Raw genomic sequence first — 18,393 nt, 5'->3', positions numbered from 1 at the left:
CTTCAATAATACCAGTCACTTCCTTCACCCAGTCAGACTGCACTGCTTCATTCGTGTCGACTGCCCAGAGTCCACGAATACAGCCCTGCACCTCTAACACCACCACAACAAACCCAACCCCACCGCATTTACAGAGCAAAGGTAAGTAACTCTGTTTTGATCAATTCTAATCAGCCTGCTCCATTTGTGATTGCTGTTAAAACTGGTTTATGCTTTCCGTCTGGCCCATACAGCTGTTACATTAGGAAAGCCATTATTCTGTTTGATGAGGCATAGAAAAGGCAAATATGACCCGAAAGTAACACATGGAATGTTTTTTACTATGTAACAGTCCAAGGAAGTATCCAATCCTTTCAATCTGTGAGGAACTAACTCTCTTTGTCTCGTTTTCAGGTCATCGTTAGAGTTAAGTGTGTTTGTACAGTGTTCGCCGCACCTGATAAAGGTGTAGGCACAGTCGTTACTCACGTACAGTCAGTTCAAAACTCTTACACATCAAAAAGTAAACATACCCACTTTCTTAGGACCAAAGTTCCAAGTATCCGTCACGTTAATATCTAAAAATTCCCAGATCATGTCATTTCTCAACCCAAATACAACAAACTAGTAGTGCTTTGTCTGTAACCACCATGTTTTTCCTCCTGATCTCACCCTGGGATCTGCAGCGACACATCTGCAGATCAGCAGCCACATTCCAGCAGCCTGTCCTGCCTCCGTTCAGACATGTCGCTCTACAATTTTGGCCTGGAGCCGCTCTCCTGCCACACCTGGAACAAAGACAGGACGCGTAGGTGAAACACAGTAACATACATTTAGGTCATTTTACATTTACATTACACATACATTACACATACATATGTGCACATGTGCAGTATTCTTTTTCATTATTTATGATATAGGATGGGACCACGCTTGCGAGGCAGAATGTAGATACATTTTCTCCCTCCTCTAATTGCATTCATTTTGTCAGGGAATCTGATTATCAATGCAGGAAATGGACTCGGAGAGCTTTACTGCATGCATCCAACTGCACTTCAGTTGCAGGATGTCGACTGCTGTTTTTGCACTTTCACTGTTCAGAAATGCGCTCAGCAAAAACAATGCAAAATGTTCCCAATATTTTCAACATCATGGTGATTTATTTGACCTCAAGTGTCCAGCTTGTTACCGTCACTTCCAGGAGGCAAAGAGAAATACAATGCTGAAAGTCCTTAAAGCTGCATTCTCTGCTGCTGGCCTTCAGGGGGCGACTCCCCTCTGATTGTATAGAAGTCTATGAGAAAATGACCTTGAATTATGAAGCTAATTTTCTTAGCAGCCTCATACTAGAAGCCAGATGGATCCAGATCCAGTAAGGTTGCCGCTCTGTTGTGATAATCAGATCCAGCAGTCGCTCCTCCGCAGTCCAAATATGGTCACTTCCTTCACTGGTTGCAAAAATTCAAGATGGTGAAATGCCGAACTTGAGGATTCAAAACCGTACTCCACAAACCAACGGGTGACATCACCTTGACTACATCCACTTCTTATATACTGTCGATGGTAACTTTCAATAAATTTGATGACAAAATCAAAACCAATACCTGCACATGATGATGACCAAGCACAGTCAAAAAACTGTGTGCCACTTTTCTACAATCAATATCAATATCAGCAACACCCTTGGCCTTTCCTCCACTGCCACCCTCAGATCCAATATTTCTAATGCCACACAACAAAACGTCAGGTGTAGCTGGGCAGATGAAGACCTTGTCCTATTTACTAGTTCTGTGTTATCATGTGAATATCATGCAGTTGTTCAAATGCCTCACCTTTCCTTCCACAGAAATTGCAGTGAGTCCTAACAACAACGTGGTGAATATCTATGAGAAGAAAGGCAAAGAATGGGTGAAGATCCATGAGCTGACGGAGCACAGTGGACGAGTCACAGGTTCTGTCACTTACACCAGCCAACACTGACCCAAGTGGTGGTGGTGGTTTACATTTCCACAATATCGTACACACAGTTAAGATACATGACTTGAAAGCAAAGGTGTGATTCATTTCCTAGTAGGAAGTACTGCACCATCCATCCATCCATGTGATCCTTGAGCTTCGTGGTTATGTCTCACAGGCATCGACTGGGCTCCGGAGTCCAACCGCATCGTGACGTGTGCCTCGGACCGCAACGCTTACGTGTGGACTCTGAAGGACGGCGCGTGGAAGCCCACCCTTGTCCTGGTGCGCATCAACCGTGCCGCCACCTGTGTGAAGTGGTCGCCGCTGGAGAACAAGTTCGCCCTGGGCAGCGGAGCTCGCCTCATCTCCGTCTGCTACTTTGAGAAGGAGAATGACTGGTGAGCGATAGATGATCCAATCAGAACGATTCCTGCTTTGTACATCAGACTTTCACTGATGTTGGTACTGAAGGCCAAGATGATATACCTCGCCCAGTCACACAGCTGGAAACAAAGTTGTCTTTCTCTAACCTCTGACCTGATTTCAGGTGGCTGAGTAAGCACATCAAGAAGGCCATTCGCTCCACGGTCCTGAGTCTGGACTGGCATCCCAACAACATCCTGCTGGCGGCCGGCTCAGCAGACCTATACTGCAGGTGACTATCAAAACATTGACGACAGGGAATCGAAGCAGACCGGAATCTTAATTCTCCAAACAGATACCTAAAGAACCACACTTCAGCTCTGGATAATTGTCCGTTCACATTTTCCATTTTCTCTCATAAAACATCCTTTTATACAAACTAGAGTTGATACTTTTGTATGGCTTGACAGAAGGCAGCAGTTTGAACTGGCTATTACTGGTTGGGTATCGAAAGGAACCTTCTCTGTCTTTGGATACGGCCTTCAACACTCAGTACATCCAGGCTTTCTGCACCTAACTAAACCTAACTTTGGTTTTGTTGTCTAAACCTGGCTTTGTTGTCTAAACCTGGTTTTGCTGTCTAAACCTAACATTGTTTTTTGTTGACTAAACCTGGTTTTGTTGTCTCAACCTAATGTTGGCTTTGTTGCCTAAAAAAAAAATCACAAAATCCCTTAAACCCTTAATACTAATATATCCACTGAACGAAGCTGAACAACTGTAACTCCATGCTTCTCAGGGTTTTCTCAGCCTACATCAAGGACATCGAGGACAAGCCTGGACCCACCGCCTGGGGAGCCAAAATGCCTTTTGGTGAGGTGCTGCTGGAGCATAAGGACTGTGGAGGCTGGGTGCACAGCGTCTCCTTCTCTCCCAGCGGAGACCATCTGGCCTGGGTGGCCCACAACAGCAGCATCAGTGTGGCCGACGCCACCCAGGGGAAGGAGTGAGTACGGCTGCCAAGCCAGTGTGTTCCATAATAATATTCAACTCAAATGGAGATGAAGTATCTGCTTAATGATTATAGTCTTTTGCAATTGCTTACAGACTAAAAGTGAATGCTTAGACAAAAGCATTTAAAGCTTAACTTAACTGTCACTAAAAACATGTAATTCATAATGAATTAGAAGGAAGATGTTTGTCTCCAAGTGTTGTCTTATTTGGTTTGTTTGTAGAGTTTTGACACAATAAGACACATTCCACAACAAAAGAGTAATCATAACTAACTGTAAGCAGATGACTCCAACTTATAAGTGGGTGATATGGGATCACTGCCACCTTTCTGCCCTCTGTTCATCCAGGGTAACCCAGCTGACCACCAACCGCCTGCCCCTCCTGAGTGTGATCTATGTCAGCCCCACTGAGCTTGTTGCTGCGGTAACTATCTCCTGCTCTCTACCGTCACAATAACGTATAACATCTATCAAAAGTCCTCACAGAAATCAAGAACAAAGTAGGATTTTAGTCAGCCTTTTTGTTATTAACTTGAACATTGATCCGATACTTTGTTACTTCTCCCCTTGATGTCTTTCCCCTCAGGGTCATGACTGTTGCCCCTACCAGTACACCTATAAAGGTCCAGGTGTCCTGGAGTTCGTGAAGAAGCTGGACATCCCCAAGCAGACGTCCAAGGGCAGCATGTCAGCCATGAGACACTTCCAGAACCTGGACAAGAGGGCCACCGAAGACGAAAGCAACGAGCTGGACACCCTTCACCAGAACAGCATCTCGTAAGTGCCCCTGCTGTTCCCCTTGAAAGTAGCATCGTCACCTCTACAACAGAGGTCATGGACTACAAAACAAATGGAAACGTTTGGATCCAACAGCACAGCCATGTGGTCACTTTATGGTTTGGTTAATAAGAATTTAGAATTTATTTATTCAGGATAGCCCCATGAGATGAATCATCTCATTTTCGAAGGGTCCTTTCATAAAATGATACACATAATACAAAGTCAAAAAGAAAAAAGAAATACAGTGACACACATTACAGGACTTATACATGCACACGCACACACACACACACACACACACACACACACACACACACACACACACACACACACACAAATGAGACTCTCCTAACCCCAGCTAATCCCAGCCAAATCTCAGTTTCGTAATCGATTTAGTAATATTCATGCTTACAAATAGGATAAAGAAAGTAACAGAGGTTTACAAGATAAATATATAAGATACAACAATGATATCAATGAGAAAATGAATGAGAAATTAGAATAACTGCAACCTGAAGTAAAATACCCGATTTTATGCCAATTCTTTGAAGGTAAATGTATGACACTGCATAGTCACATGGATGCATTTAATTCACTTGTCCACTATGAAAAAGGATCCTAATTAACTCTCCTTAACTTTTCTAATTATAACATTGACATTGTTTTTGTGCGGAGAGACACAAAAAATGGACAAGATGAAACAAATCGATTGTATTTTGTGACTATTTCACAACCGGCCGTGAGACTGAGAGTCCAGCTCTTGTTGGGTTGTGTTGTGTCCTGCAGGCAACTGTGTGTTGTATCTGGGGAGCGAGCCAAAGTGGAGAAGTACAGCAGCGTGGGTCTGGATGGAGCCATGGTGATGTGGGATTTTAAGGTACGCGTGTCACTCTTTGTCTTAGAACATGAAACCGTCATTTAGTTGCTTGATTGTGTTTTTATTGGAGTGTTTTTACAGTCATTGAAGTGGATATTGCCCAAATAATGTCATATAATCACATATTTCTTTGATGCCTTTGATGGAAGTGAGTCACAGTTATGGTTATGCCAGTTCAGTCCTCACACATTATTATAGGTGATTAATCTGATTTCCAAATCCACAAAACATCAACAGGGAGAAATGGGAGATATGTAACATTATCACTGAAATTCTAGTATTAGTCATTTAATTGGACCCACTTAAATTACCTTTGAGTGATGGTTCCCGGGTGTGAAATTAATATACTTTGTGTATTAAAAAAATATATTTATATTTTCAAAGTTATATTGAAAATATTCTAAAGAAACATTATTTATGGAAATATAAGTGTATGCTTTTATATTAGTAAGTCACTCAATACACTATAAATATATTCGGAACACAAACTAAGCTCACTTAAATTTAATCAATCAACATGTATATTAGTACATACACAGACATGTGCTGGTAGAGGACCAAGTATTTTCAAAAAACTAAAAGATACTCGGAACGAATTGAGTTGTTCGAAATTGCAAACTTCCAAGTTACCTACTGATGAACTCACTGGAAGTAAATATATGATTAGTGTGTCTGCAGGTACATGCTATTTAATGTACTTAGTATATTGATTTTCCCCCAGGGTTGTGAAATGTGTTTTATGAATAATGCAATTCAAGAGACTGTTTCAGCTGCAATGCAAACACATAGCAACACATAGTTTGTGCTCTTATTGTGCAGCATTGAGACGCTGCAGACTACCAGAGGCCGGACCCAACCGCCACGTGGAATAGAGCTGCCGCCACTTTGTGTGACTGAAAAACAATGTGAGCACATTGTGATAATTGACAATAAAAATGTTTGAATAAAAAAAATGAATGCCATGTAATAACATCAAATTTTTGTATTGTCACCGGAGATTTTCCTCCTTGGAAAAGATAATCTCCTGCTTTATATTTTCTGAAAGTGCGTGCTCTCTGAGATCCAGTGAAAGCAGAGGTGGTTTCCACATTAAGAAGATTATTCATCAGTTTAGTGTCAGTGGAGTGGTTAAAATATAACTATGTAATGATCTGAGAGCTGATGAGACACAACTCTTTCCAGTGCAAAAGAATGGAAGGTCAGAGACTGGCTGATAGTTATTTAGACACCGTGGATTAAGGTTTAACCACAGCAGTCTCATACCAGTCATAAATCACTTATTAACAATATTAAGCACGGCAGGTGTCAGAAGAGATCTTTAAAAGGTTTAGCAGTGTGTTGAGGAGGCAGCTAGTTGGTGTAGAAGCTGACAGCAGCTTAAACAATGATTAAGGGAGACCGATAATATGTGGATGAGGAGAAAGGCAACTGATTCAACATATAAATATTACACTGCAGATTCTACGGACGTAACGGTCGTGATTTTGAGTACATTTGGCTACACTGTCAAAGGCAAATCTAGTATCATGTTTATTATGAGCTAAAAGCGAGAGAAATAATCTGCTTTGGCAGCAGTCAGAGCACGCTTGTAATTTAGAATCATACCATGAGTTATCCTCCAATTTTGATCATTACACCACCTATTTTAATGGTATCAACCTGTCAATCACAAGGTAGCCCCGCCCTAAAGCATCCCCTGCTTTATGGTCTATTTGAGCATGCTCGATTAAAGAAGACTTGAAACTAGAGATTGAATCCATAAACTCATCTTCAGAGGTATAATGAGGTAATAAATCATGCAATCAGAGAGGAGTCGCCCCCTGATGGCCAGCAGAGAGAATGCTTGGCTTCACTTTTCAGGACCGGAGGCTGCTGACTGAGACACATCAGTGCCAAGATGTGTCAGAAAAGTGAGACAATTCAAGTTATTTACCACAAACATACGACATCCTCTGTCCTGGACCCTCCAGCCAACAATGAAAAACTCTATGTAAACGCATTAAACAGGAAAAACAGGAAGAAACCTCAGGAGGAGCAACAGAGGAGGATCCTCTCCCAGGATGGACAGAAGTACAATAGATTATTACAACATATTCCATCCATATGACAGAAAACATTCATGTACCACGTGTTACAGTGAGTTAATAAAAACATCTCAGGTCAGTGCTACATCCTTCCCTGATGACCCCCTCTCCCTCTCTCTCTAATTTCTCTCCTTTGTGATTTGAAATACACTCAGTTGAATTAATTCACAATAAGTGGAAATATTTCATGACCAGCTGCGACAGTGTTGTGTATACGAGTACGTTACATGAATGGACGGACGCAAACACAGCCCGACAGCCAACCAGAACGCGTTGCGCGTTTGACCAATCGAAACAGAAGCCAGCGACAACACGGTTTCACTACCAGCCAATCGTAAGAGGCGAAGGTGTGACGCGGTGCTGTCAGCTGTTCTTGTTTTGCTTCTGCTCTCCCCGTCTTTTCCTCCAGGCTCCAGATAACCGACCTTACACGCACTCGAACTGAACCAGAATCCGTTGTTGTCGCGGAGAAACCCCCGCGGCTCTGCACGGAGCGACCACCCTACGACACCGGGGTCCACATTTCTTCCACATTGGAGCCGTCTTCCGCCGACATCGAGCGAAGAGGTGCAGCCGATCCCAGGCCTCCAATCCAGGGCGGAGGGAGGGAAGGAGGTCGCTGGGAATCGGGATGGAGACCGGAGAGGGTGCCGACGGGCCCGACCGACTGGACGGACCGGGGCTGCAGTTCGGCTGCGCCTCCTTCAACCAGGACTCCACGTAAGCACACAGACAACCGGATGAGCCAACGAGACACTCATCCTCACCTCGAACAGACGCTTAAGGCTATGTTTTTAGCTCGGAGCACAACGGTGCTTCCCCGTACAATTAAAGGGGCACTCCGCCAATTTTACACACCAAAACCTGTTTAGGCTGTTGAGTATCTGTCAATCTGTACAACGTTCGTCTTCTGGAGACACTGCCGTAGAAGTTTCCAGTTTGAGAAAACAAACAAATACGATGATGTCATAGGGATGGCGTCAGGTTTAACTTTTGGGATTCAGGTTTGGGATTCCAACAGGCAGCCTGAAAACCTGGGAATGGGTGGATGACGTCAATGACCTGGGGAACTGTGCTTAGTGGTCATGTGACTAGCCCAAAAGAAAATGGTGATTATTGTTTGTTGTTATGGTGACAACACACCCAGTAGGGGTGTGAAGTGACGTCACAGCTCACCAGGAAGAGAGAGGACGCAGCTAAGGCTAGCTTGCTAGCTTGTCCTTCTCTGTAACAGATGTCTGGATAGGTAGCTAGTTAGCTCCTTCTTCCAATGAAAAAAAAGGTCAGAACACGGTGACACGACCTGAAAATGCTCAAGACAGCACTATACACTACTGGTACAGCCATTTGAAAACTACAGTAAAGTTACACATTGCTGTAGTTAGGGGAGTAAGTGAGTACAAGACACTGAATACGTATGTTTCACATTTTTACTGTATATGCTCTTAGCAATTCTACAGCATTTTGCATTTAGCATTAAGAAACACCCTTTTTGTAGAGCTTCAATTCACAGTGGTTCTCCCAACATTTGGTTTACCCTCCGACCAGCCTAAGCCATCGTGAGGCCGTGATTGACAACATGGTCCACAACTGTAGCCCTAATTTCAGTAGGAATCTGACGATGTATTTGGCCTCTTCTCCCTCTTCCCCTGTTTTGTAGAAATGGTCCACACTATGTCCTGCTTCATATATGCTTGCCAAGTGAGGGTTCATGGGATTCATCCCTGAGTGACTGAACAAGTGGCTCGTCATTGGTTACAACTAATACTTCACACACCTCCTCGTGAGTGAAGCTGAAGTTCACCTCAGAGCAATTGTTCAATTTAGGAGACATTTCCAGGAAAACATTTTTTAATAAAGGTATAAAATTAACTTGACAGAATGTGATAACTAGTTCAACAGTTTTGTATGTAATGACTCAAGCAATGTAATGAAGACTATTAGTTTTATTGGGAATGACTATTCAGCATCCATTAGTACGGTTCATTTTGACTGACATGACATAAGCAAATGATAATGTTATAAAACAGCAGAGTTTTAAATGAAAGCAACTGATACATGTCCAAAAGCATTTGCAATTTGTTCAGAGGAAGGAGGAATCGCTACTATGATGTGCAAATGACTAAATGTTGTGGAGGTTGAACTAATAGTTATGAGAACTTTCATTCTGATCTGAGAAAAGCACCAAAGCGACTGAGAAAAACTGTAAGAACAAAAAAAAAAAAAAAAGTTTGAGACAACCAAACCAACGTTAGGTTCATTCATGTTTCCACCATGAAAAATAATACTAATTTCCATTGATATTGTTTTGTACTGAGAGACTCAAAAAATGGACGATTTGCGTCCCTGTACATGAAACCAATAGATTTCAAGACCTGCCTTGAGACCGGATTTGAAGTTCACACTGTGAACAATTGTTGAGTAATGCAAAGATAAGCAGGTGATATTGTGACAGACAGGGTGGGGTGTGTTTCCTGTCTCACCAAACAGATGCCAGTCACACTTTTCAGGCAGCAGAAGACATTAGAATGCACCTTATGAACATTATAACTAAATCCTTTACTAAATATCAAACAACCCGTCAGATCAGTTTGTTCTGCACAGGCAGCAAAACTATGCTGCAGGTTTCCTCCTGCTCCGAGACAGGAAGTCAGGACAGGAATGTGCAGATGCGCAGGTGGCCATTAAGCAAATGACAGGCGTAAAAATTAATTGATGACTCAAACAGGGTTAAACTATGTGTTTGGTCAACAGGGTTGAGTCTACGTGAAGCGACAGCAAATTGTCTGGCTTGTTTTACTCGTCTCCCTTGTTTTACTAATTTTCTTTGACACTACAATCGTTGCTACACCACACCACACCAAACCACGCCACACCACACCACACCAAACCACGCCACACCACGCCACGCCACGCCACACCACGCCACACCATGCCAGACAAAGGAATGGGGAGCAAGACATTTGATGATATTTTGACCTCGCTTTTGTGACTTATGTTGCCTCCCCACCTTATTTAAACATCAATAATTGCATGTATTAAAAGCTTTTATTATTCCATAAGTGAATTAAGCAGATAAGACGTGCAATATTTTCACAGGAAGGAGATGATGAGGTGATGACAAAGGACAAAATAATGCAATAAAATAAGAGATTAATTCCTTCCATTCTAACAATGTCTGTTAATGAAAAAGTGGCTTTATATGTGTTGTAGTTGTACTGATGGTTTGTGTGTGTGTGTGTGTGTGTGTGTGTGTGTGTGTGTGTGTGTGTGTGTGTGTGTGTGTGTGTGTGTGTGTGTGTGTGTGTGTGTGTGTGTGTGTGTGTGTGTGTTGCAGGTCACTGGCCCTGGGAACAAAGACCGGCTACAAGCTGTTTTCTCTGACCTCGGTGGAAAAACTGGACTGTATACATGAGAGTGGTTCGTATGGCGCTCCGACTCCGAATCACATCTAAAAAGATATTAAACACAAGACTCTTGAGTTCACATGCAAACTGGTCAATTATACAACAGCCTGATCACAGACATGCTCTTATATCAATACGGCGTTCTCCCCATGCACGTTTTTTAACTTCATGTCACTCGTGCCAGTTTGTACCGCAGGATCATTTGGGCGAGAGGAGGCGGGGCTTACCTTCATGTAGACACCAATCAGGTTTCTTAGACTCTAGCAAGACAAACATCGGCTGGTTTACCACAGCGACTCTTTTCTTTTCTCAGCCGGGAAGAGAAAGAAGTAACGTTAATGTAAATCATGTGACATCCTGGTATCAAACATTATGTCTCTCTCGCCGTTGCCTGTCAAACATCTTTATCCTGAAATAAGATCCCATGGAGTCCACCAGAAGGGACTCGACTCAAGTCTGTTTGTCAGACATCTTTAGAATATTCTTACAGTGAAGTTCACCACAACATTTGGTTTGATGTGGGAGGAAGCCGGAGACCAGCTTTCTGCTAAATCAGAGTATGATGTCATCACAATGATGATGCATGTATGTTGATGCACAACCAAACCGCACACACCCACCCACACACACACACACACACTGGATGAGGAAGGGAGTTCTCTTTTCATGTAACCTGAAGCAGTAATTATCTCTCTGCACACCACACGTCGCTCACTTGGAACTCTGGACTCTGGCTTTTCCTGTCTGGATGTTCAGACGAGGCCCAACCGGCTGTAATTACAGCACTCATGGGTCATGGGTCAGGTCCAAGCTGTGTCCCAATTCAGTGTCCGTCCTGGAGGACCTTTCAAGACCGCGTAGGCCAAACCGAGCGCTCTCTGAAACGAGACGTCTGGTCTACTGTTTGAAAAGAAGGCCACATTTCTGGGCTGCATTTGAAATATCATAGTGATCAGATGAAGTAACAGTTTGATTATCGGCCAGCGTCCCCATCACTTCCTGTTTGTCTCTCTTCCTGGTTCCCCCCCAGCAGAGACCCCAGATGTCTACATCGTGGAGCGTCTGTTCTCCAGCAGTCTGGTCGTGGTGGTGAGCACCGCCATGCCGCAGCGCATGAACATCTACCACTTCAAGAAGGGGACGGAGATCTGCAACTACAGCTATCCCAACAACATCCTGGCTGTCAAGCTCAACAGACAGGTGAGCCACGGTGTGTGTGTGTGTGTGTGTGTGTGTGTGTGTGTGTGTGTGTGTGTGTGTGTGTGTGTGTGTGTGTGTGTGTGTGTGTGTGTGTGTGTGTGTGTGTGTGTGTGTGTGTGTGTGTGTGTGTGTGTGTGTTGTTTCAACCAGTAGAGGGCAGTCACTATGTATTTATAGCACAGCATGTGGAATTGAAATATTCAGATGATGGTTTTCAGCTGAAAAAAGGTGTTTTGGGGAGTAGTTTAATGGTGTTGTCACTACATTGAGTGGCATTACAGTGATGCGAGCGAGAGAACCTGAACGCATCACGCTGCACCGTAACAGCCGAGGTCTGCCGTGTCTTGCAGAGGCTCGTGGTGTGCCTTGAAGAGTCCATTTACATCCACAACATCAGAGACATGAAGCTGCTGAAGACTCTGCTCAACACTCCGTCCAACCCCTCAGGTGAGACGGGACTACGGGCGGGACGACGCACACTCACTGTGGCGCCGCGAGAGCTGGTTCCTCCACTGACATCACTCTTTTAGGGATAATAAAAAAGCCTCTCCTCTCGCAGGTCTCTGTGCTCTTTCTATCAACCATTCCAACTCCTACTTGGCGTACCCCGGCAGCGCCACCATCGGGGAGATCGTATTGTATGATGCCAACAATCTGGTGAGAAGCATAATCATAATAATAATAATCAAGAGTCGTCAGTCACATCAACGTTACATCAGAGTGGAATAACGTCCTTGCTTTCCTTTCAGAACACATTGTCCACCATCCCAGCTCACGACAGCCCTCTGGCAGCCCTCGCCTTCAACGCCTCGGCCACCAAGCTTGCCAGCGCCTCAGAGAGGGTAAGGGAGACCTGCAGTAGGTACATTTAGTTTCAAAGAGTCTGTCTCTCGGGGAGTCACTTCAGGAGTATGGGCTACATGGGCCATCGCTATGAGCCAACCCGTCCTAACCTAAGTGAGTGGACAATGTCCACCCTGTTCCCGGTGGGTGTTGGCCTCCGCCAGGGTTGTCCCTGGGCGCTGATCCCGTTGGTGATTTTCATGGACAGGATTTCAAGGAGCAGCCGGGGGGGAGGAGAGTGTTGAGTTTGCAGGCGACCTTTCCTTGTCATTTTTCTTTGACCAGCGCTTACATCCACATGGTTTTTGGTGATTTCTGAGACTTTTCCCTCCAGCACCAGGCCTTAAAGTTTGACTAGGTGATTTGATTCACAAACACTTTCTGTTGTATTACTTGAAATCCTCGTAACATAGCAATAAGTACAATAAATGCTCTGACATAAAACATTTTTGAAAATATCTTCTGTGGCCGTGGCAGGACTGTTTAGTTCAGCGATGCGTTCAAAGACAAAGTCTCTGTGGTTTTTCCAAATTAACCTACTCAACCTTTGATATTCTTATACAAGGCAGATTCCTATGAAATATTCAACAATGTATACACTTTTCACTCGCTGCATCTTTCAGGCAAAATGACTAAGATTACATTCACCAAATATTCCTGATTTACTCCTAAGAAGACGACCCGAGCAGCAAACTTAACTGCATCTGGCTCCTGGTGTGAGGCTGTTAACAAAGCACCTACAGTAGATGGAGTTAGGAGAAACAAACAGGAGTACCACAAGAGTAAACCAATGTACTATTGTGGATGCAAAAAAAAAAAAAAAACCCAGTCCAGTGGATCAGTTTAAGAGGATGCTATATTTAGAGATTTTCCCCGGGGAAACTTATCTATGCTGTTTTTTTTATACATAAATTCCCATGCCCATCACAAAGGGCATGAAGCGTGTCAGGGAAGCTTCAAGAATACGTGGCCTAGTGAAGGTGACACTGACACCGGCTGTTTGTTTTCACAGGGCACCGTGATCCGGGTGTTCTCCATTCCCGAGGGGCTGCGTCTGTTCGAGTTTCGCCGTGGCATGAAGAGGTCAGAGTTCAAACACGTTGCATGACATCTGCACTGTCGGATGCATGCGCACAGCGACAGATACAAAAAATCTAGACCGTGATTCCAAACACACATGCAGTCATTCACATGGAGATGTGGGCTTGGTAAATGATCCACTTAAAATCACTGATGAATACAAATGTTTGTGCTTCTTTTGTGTGTGTGTCTGCAGGTACGTCAACATAAGCTCTTTATCCTTCAGCCCCGACGGCCAGTTCCTCTGTGCATCCAGCAACACGGAGACGGTGCATATCTTTAAACTAGAGCCACTGGGACCGAGGTACACACACAGCAAATCTTCTGGATCAGTTTCGATAACATTGAACTCACTGAAGGAGAACTGTAGTCGTAGGATGACCTTGCTGTCCTGTGTGCAGTGGAGGGGACGAGGCTGCCACCTGGACGGCCTACGTGGGGAAGATGTTCTCGGCAGCCAGCAGCTACCTCCCCGCTCAGGTATCTGGCATGATGAGCCAGGACCGGGCCTTCGCCACGGTTCACCTCGTCACATCCGGCCAGAGGAACTTCTGCAGCCTCGCTATGTGAGCTTCTCTCTCAGCCTTCCTGCGTTTGTCTTCTTCACAGAACTACTTTTGTTTTTTACCACTTTAAGAGAGAGTCTAAAACGAACCCTGGAGAAAAATAACTATACTTACATTAAATGTTAGTATACTTGAGTGGACCTGCAGACACTAATCACCAGTTTACTTCAAGTGAGTTGATGAGTAGTTAACTTGGAGGTTTGCTATTTTGGAACTAGTCTATTTACTTGAATTTAAATTGTAGATCTACTTTTACTCATATGTACTAAAATGGACCACCTTCAATAATACTTAGTACACTTAAGTACATGTCGGTATGTACTAATATATATCCATCCATCCATCCATCCATTGTCTACCGCTTATCCTGTATTCAGGGTCGCAGGGGGTTAGCTATACTAATATATACTGTATGTTGATTAATAAAATTAAAATGAGCTTTGTTTGTGTTACGACATTAAATAAGCAATTATATAAACCTTATACCATTAATATATTATTTCTGTAGTAATAGTTTAGGCTCAATTATGCTTCTGGCTTATTACAATTCATTAATTCATTTTCCAAATATGTTGCTTTGCAACAGTATACTAAACTGCAATTATGCAATTATAAAGTGTGTAAAGGTGTTATTAGGAAAAAAATACTTGATGATATTAGTATACTTTCAATATATTTCAAGAAAGTTCATTTCTTTGTGAGTATATTTGCAATACACTAAAGTCTATTTATGTACATAAATACATCTTAACCCTGGAGCAGAAATGTGGTTGACTCAACACTATTTTCGGGGTGACAAAGTGTAAATCTTCCCCTCACTCTCACTGGCCGCGGCTGAATTCCCATAGTTGTAATGCAAAAACTGAAATGGATCCTCGATGTGATGTTCCAGGATCCAGAAGCTTCCACGGCTGCTGGTTGCCACGGCCGACGGCCAGCTGTTCATCTACAACGTGGACCCGCTGGATGGAGGCGAGTGCATGTTGGCCCACAAACACAGGTGAGAGATATGTTGAGCATCAGGCTGGGGGAGACGGGAGAATGATCGGTTCATACACTGATGCATACTTTTATGTGATGAGATCATCTGGGAAGGATGTAAAACACAAAACATTGCTTCATTGAGTCTGAAAAACGCCACATGGAAAGATACTGCTTTTACTCTGCTGTGTTCTTGCTTCCTTCTTTCTCTCTCCCCTGTCAGGCTTTTTGGTATCGATGAGGACCAGGGAGAAGGAACAGAGTCCGAAGGGTCAGAGGTCACAGGGCCAGCACAGGCTTGTCCATCCTACGCTGCGACCGCCGCCTTACCAGCCTCTGGTCCCGTCACGGCAACCCTCACTGGTTAGTAGTCGCAGACGCTCATCCATCTGTGTGTAACAGGAAGGTCAGCTCATTGAGTTTGTGGTTTCTTAAAAAGGAAAATAGCCTAGTGTTTGACAAAGGGGCCATTTTGGTTTTTAGCCGCCGTCATCTTAGTTTTTAGTCGCTGTATTGAAGACGACTTGAAACTAGATTGCAATGTTAACTGAGATAATAATTGAAGTCAGAAATAGAGTCATTTTCTTGTAGACTACCATGCAATCACAGTGAAGTCACTCCCTGGTGGCCAGCAGAGAGAATGCAACTTTAAGGACCTTCAGTGTTGGCTTCACTTCTCAGAACCTACCTATTGCATCCTGAAGCCTTAATAGTGGTGAAAGTGTGCAGATCTGATTCTCATTCGTTGTTAACCTGACCAATCAGATGTCTAATGATCCATCTGCCTCCTCCACCCGTTTCTACCCAGGCTACTCTGAAGACGGCGGGGCGAAGAGAGGAGAAGTCATTCCCGAACACGAGTTCGCCGCTGGACCCGTGTGTCTAGACGACGAGAACGAGTTTCCTCCTGTGAGCATCCAGAAGTGCTGACCGTCAGCTGTAGCTAGCTCTCCTCCAACCTTTAGAGGCACACACACACATAACAGATTACAAGCTAACTGCCCCACTTTCCACCAAAGTCAATATCAGGATGCTCGGCAAATAAGACGAGAGTCGGGAGCTAACTGAGGACAACGTTATTTGAACGTAATCCACATTGTCAACAAATTGTCACTGTGGGGTTTATCAGTGCTCACTGAGCTAAAACTGATGCACTTCAACAGTCCTGCAATAAACCGTGAACTTTCAGGCTCCGTTTGCGTTGAAACAACTGTACGGCAATTTTGGAGGCTGCTGTTAGAAGTAGCTGATTAGTATTATGTTCATGATGGGATGTAGGAATTAGATTTTCTACCCTGTGACAAGAGTGTGTGGATGAAGCATTAGGTTTTACTCATTAAGAGGCTGGCTAGTTTGCCAGCTAGTTTGCTAATCCTATGCTACAGTTATAGAATTTAGCCCCACCTGGGTTTGGTCTACGCTACATTAACGCGCAGCTGGACTTCACTGTGTTTAACTTAGCGATAGCACTCATGCTAATCGGCAGCGTCAATTGCTAAAGCAAATTGCTAGCATGCCGGCTTTTGCAAGGTACGGTTTAAACTCTTATAAACATTTGTGAATTTGAGTGTACAGGTAAGGATGGGATATGTGTATGCTAGCCAGTTAGCATTAGCTGTTAGCATATGTGATTTCAGGGCTTGCTTTTATAGGTGATGTTTGGTGACTAAAACTGCCTCCATACAAGTCATCTAACTCCAGATCAGTGAATAGCAAAAATAAATGTCAACAGCTGTGTTTCAGCCAGTAGAGGGCAGTCACTATCTTTATTTAACTAGTATATTTTACACAACATGTAGAATTCAAATACTTTGTACTTAATTGTGAATATTTAGATATGAATCAATCAGCGACACACACATGGCAGATACGTTGGTATCTGGTATCGTATCTGAATAAAGCGGTTTGGGGGTTTGGTTACTCTTTAGTAGTACTTTAAATACTGTTATAATGTATTGTTTAAAGGGCCAGTGTGCACGATTTGGGGGTATTTATTAGCAGTAATATAATATAATATTGATAACTGTGTTTTCATTAGTGTGAAATCAGCTGAAAGTGTTACTTTATGAGCCCTTCATATCTACATAGGTGGCACCGCCATATTTCTACAGTAGCCCAGAATGGACAAACCATACACTGGCTATAGAGAGCATTTCACGTTTTTACGTCACCTGAAGGCCACCGTAGTTTCAGCTGTTTGCAATCTGCAGCAATAGATGCCACTAAATCCCACACACTGCTCCTTTTAATTATCATCTCTTATATGCAAAGAAAGAAAACAAATAGTGCAAAAAAATAAATACTGAATGGATATATGTGAGCATTAACAGTATTTACTTATATTTTAGGATGATTTTTAAATATATATATTTCAAATAAAATGTCCTGAAAGGTTTGGATTGTTTTGTACTATAATTTCTCTCTAACCCAGAAGCTAGGACGTGAGCTGCATGTGACCTGTAGACCAAACTAACGGGTCTGTTGTGTGTTTTGGTAGATTAATTGGTGCCGCGACGGGACTGGAGGTGGCAAGGCCAGGCGCTCGTGAATGGGTAGAAGGACAGATGGACAAACAGACAGACAAGTGGGATTATCAGCGAAAAGAAAATTGGGTCTTTTCCGCTTGAGAGAAAATAATATAACGTTCAAGTTGACAAAACGCCGACCGAAGAAGTAGATGTCATGTAGTGTCTGGTCCTCATGTTACATCATGATTGTGTTAAAGAGACACTTCTGATTTAGTCACAGCACCAACAGTACCTCTGAACTTCCTTACAGCTGCTGTTGACTTACAAAATATCAAGTGTCGAAGCTGACAGGAAGTTGATCAACTTGTATTTGATTATGAAAGTGTGAGGTGCATGCTGGAGCAGATATTTAACCACACGTTTTCATAGCGTTTTTTTTTTTAACTTGACAAATAGAGAGTTGCATTATTGTAGCAACATTTTAATTTGATCTCATGAATAATACTTGAGTTCACATCCGTCATTTTTATTCTGTATTGTATTGACATGTATGCGTTGTTTCTGTGTATGCCTCCTGGATACACTTCAGAAGGCGTCTATGTACTGTATGTTTGTTGGTGCCTATTATCATTTGTAAAAACGGCAAAGTATTTTGCTAATTGCACAAGACCAAAACAAGTGAAAGTAACAAAGAAATAAACACTGAGTGGAGTAGAACCTATGCAAAGCAAAGAGTCATCTGGTTTTATTTCTATGTCATTGTTTCTGTTGATAAAAGAGCTTATAGATCAGA

At 43.1% G+C, this 18,393-nt stretch overlaps 2 protein-coding genes across 4 annotated transcripts; both read left to right on the top strand.

The window, feature by feature from the left end:
* Window positions 1-12: 12 nt before the first annotated feature.
* On the top strand, window positions 13-5,924 carry LOC311031562 (actin-related protein 2/3 complex subunit 1A-A). The gene is made up of 10 exons (XM_084037906.1): window positions 13-141; window positions 666-787; window positions 1,826-1,930; window positions 2,114-2,336; window positions 2,486-2,593; window positions 3,101-3,307; window positions 3,663-3,738; window positions 3,901-4,091; window positions 4,881-4,971; window positions 5,791-5,924. The coding sequence occupies exons 2-10, from the start codon at window positions 724-726 to the stop codon at window positions 5,794-5,796; spliced, it is 1,071 nt and encodes a 356-aa protein (XP_083894032.1). The 5' UTR covers window positions 13-141; window positions 666-723; the 3' UTR covers window positions 5,797-5,924.
* A 1,498-nt stretch (window positions 5,925-7,422) lies between these two features.
* wipi1 (WD repeat domain, phosphoinositide interacting 1) lies at window positions 7,423-18,393 on the top strand. Of its 3 annotated transcripts, none has more exons than XM_084036504.1 (13): window positions 7,423-7,775; window positions 10,393-10,475; window positions 11,493-11,662; window positions 12,013-12,109; window positions 12,222-12,319; window positions 12,412-12,504; window positions 13,518-13,588; window positions 13,782-13,889; window positions 13,987-14,151; window positions 15,044-15,151; window positions 15,356-15,495; window positions 15,941-16,041; window positions 17,630-18,393. In XM_084036504.1, exons 1-13 carry the CDS (start codon window positions 7,687-7,689, stop codon window positions 17,678-17,680), a joined length of 1,374 nt encoding a protein of 457 aa, XP_083892630.1. In that variant the 5' UTR covers window positions 7,423-7,686; the 3' UTR covers window positions 17,681-18,393. The 3 variants fall into 3 exon arrangements, with proteins under 3 accessions (XP_083892630.1, XP_083892631.1, XP_083892632.1); XM_084036505.1 differs by having other exon boundaries at window positions 11,496-11,662; window positions 17,630-18,392; XM_084036506.1 differs by lacking the exon at window positions 17,630-18,393 and having other exon boundaries at window positions 15,941-17,527.

Source organism: Eutrigla gurnardus (genome assembly GCF_963514095.1).
Source record: "Eutrigla gurnardus genome assembly, chromosome: 20".
Taxonomy (NCBI): domain Eukaryota; kingdom Metazoa; phylum Chordata; class Actinopteri; order Perciformes; family Triglidae; genus Eutrigla; species Eutrigla gurnardus.
The sequence above is the reverse complement of the archived record's forward strand: the minus strand, read 5'-3'. Positions and strand labels throughout refer to the sequence as shown.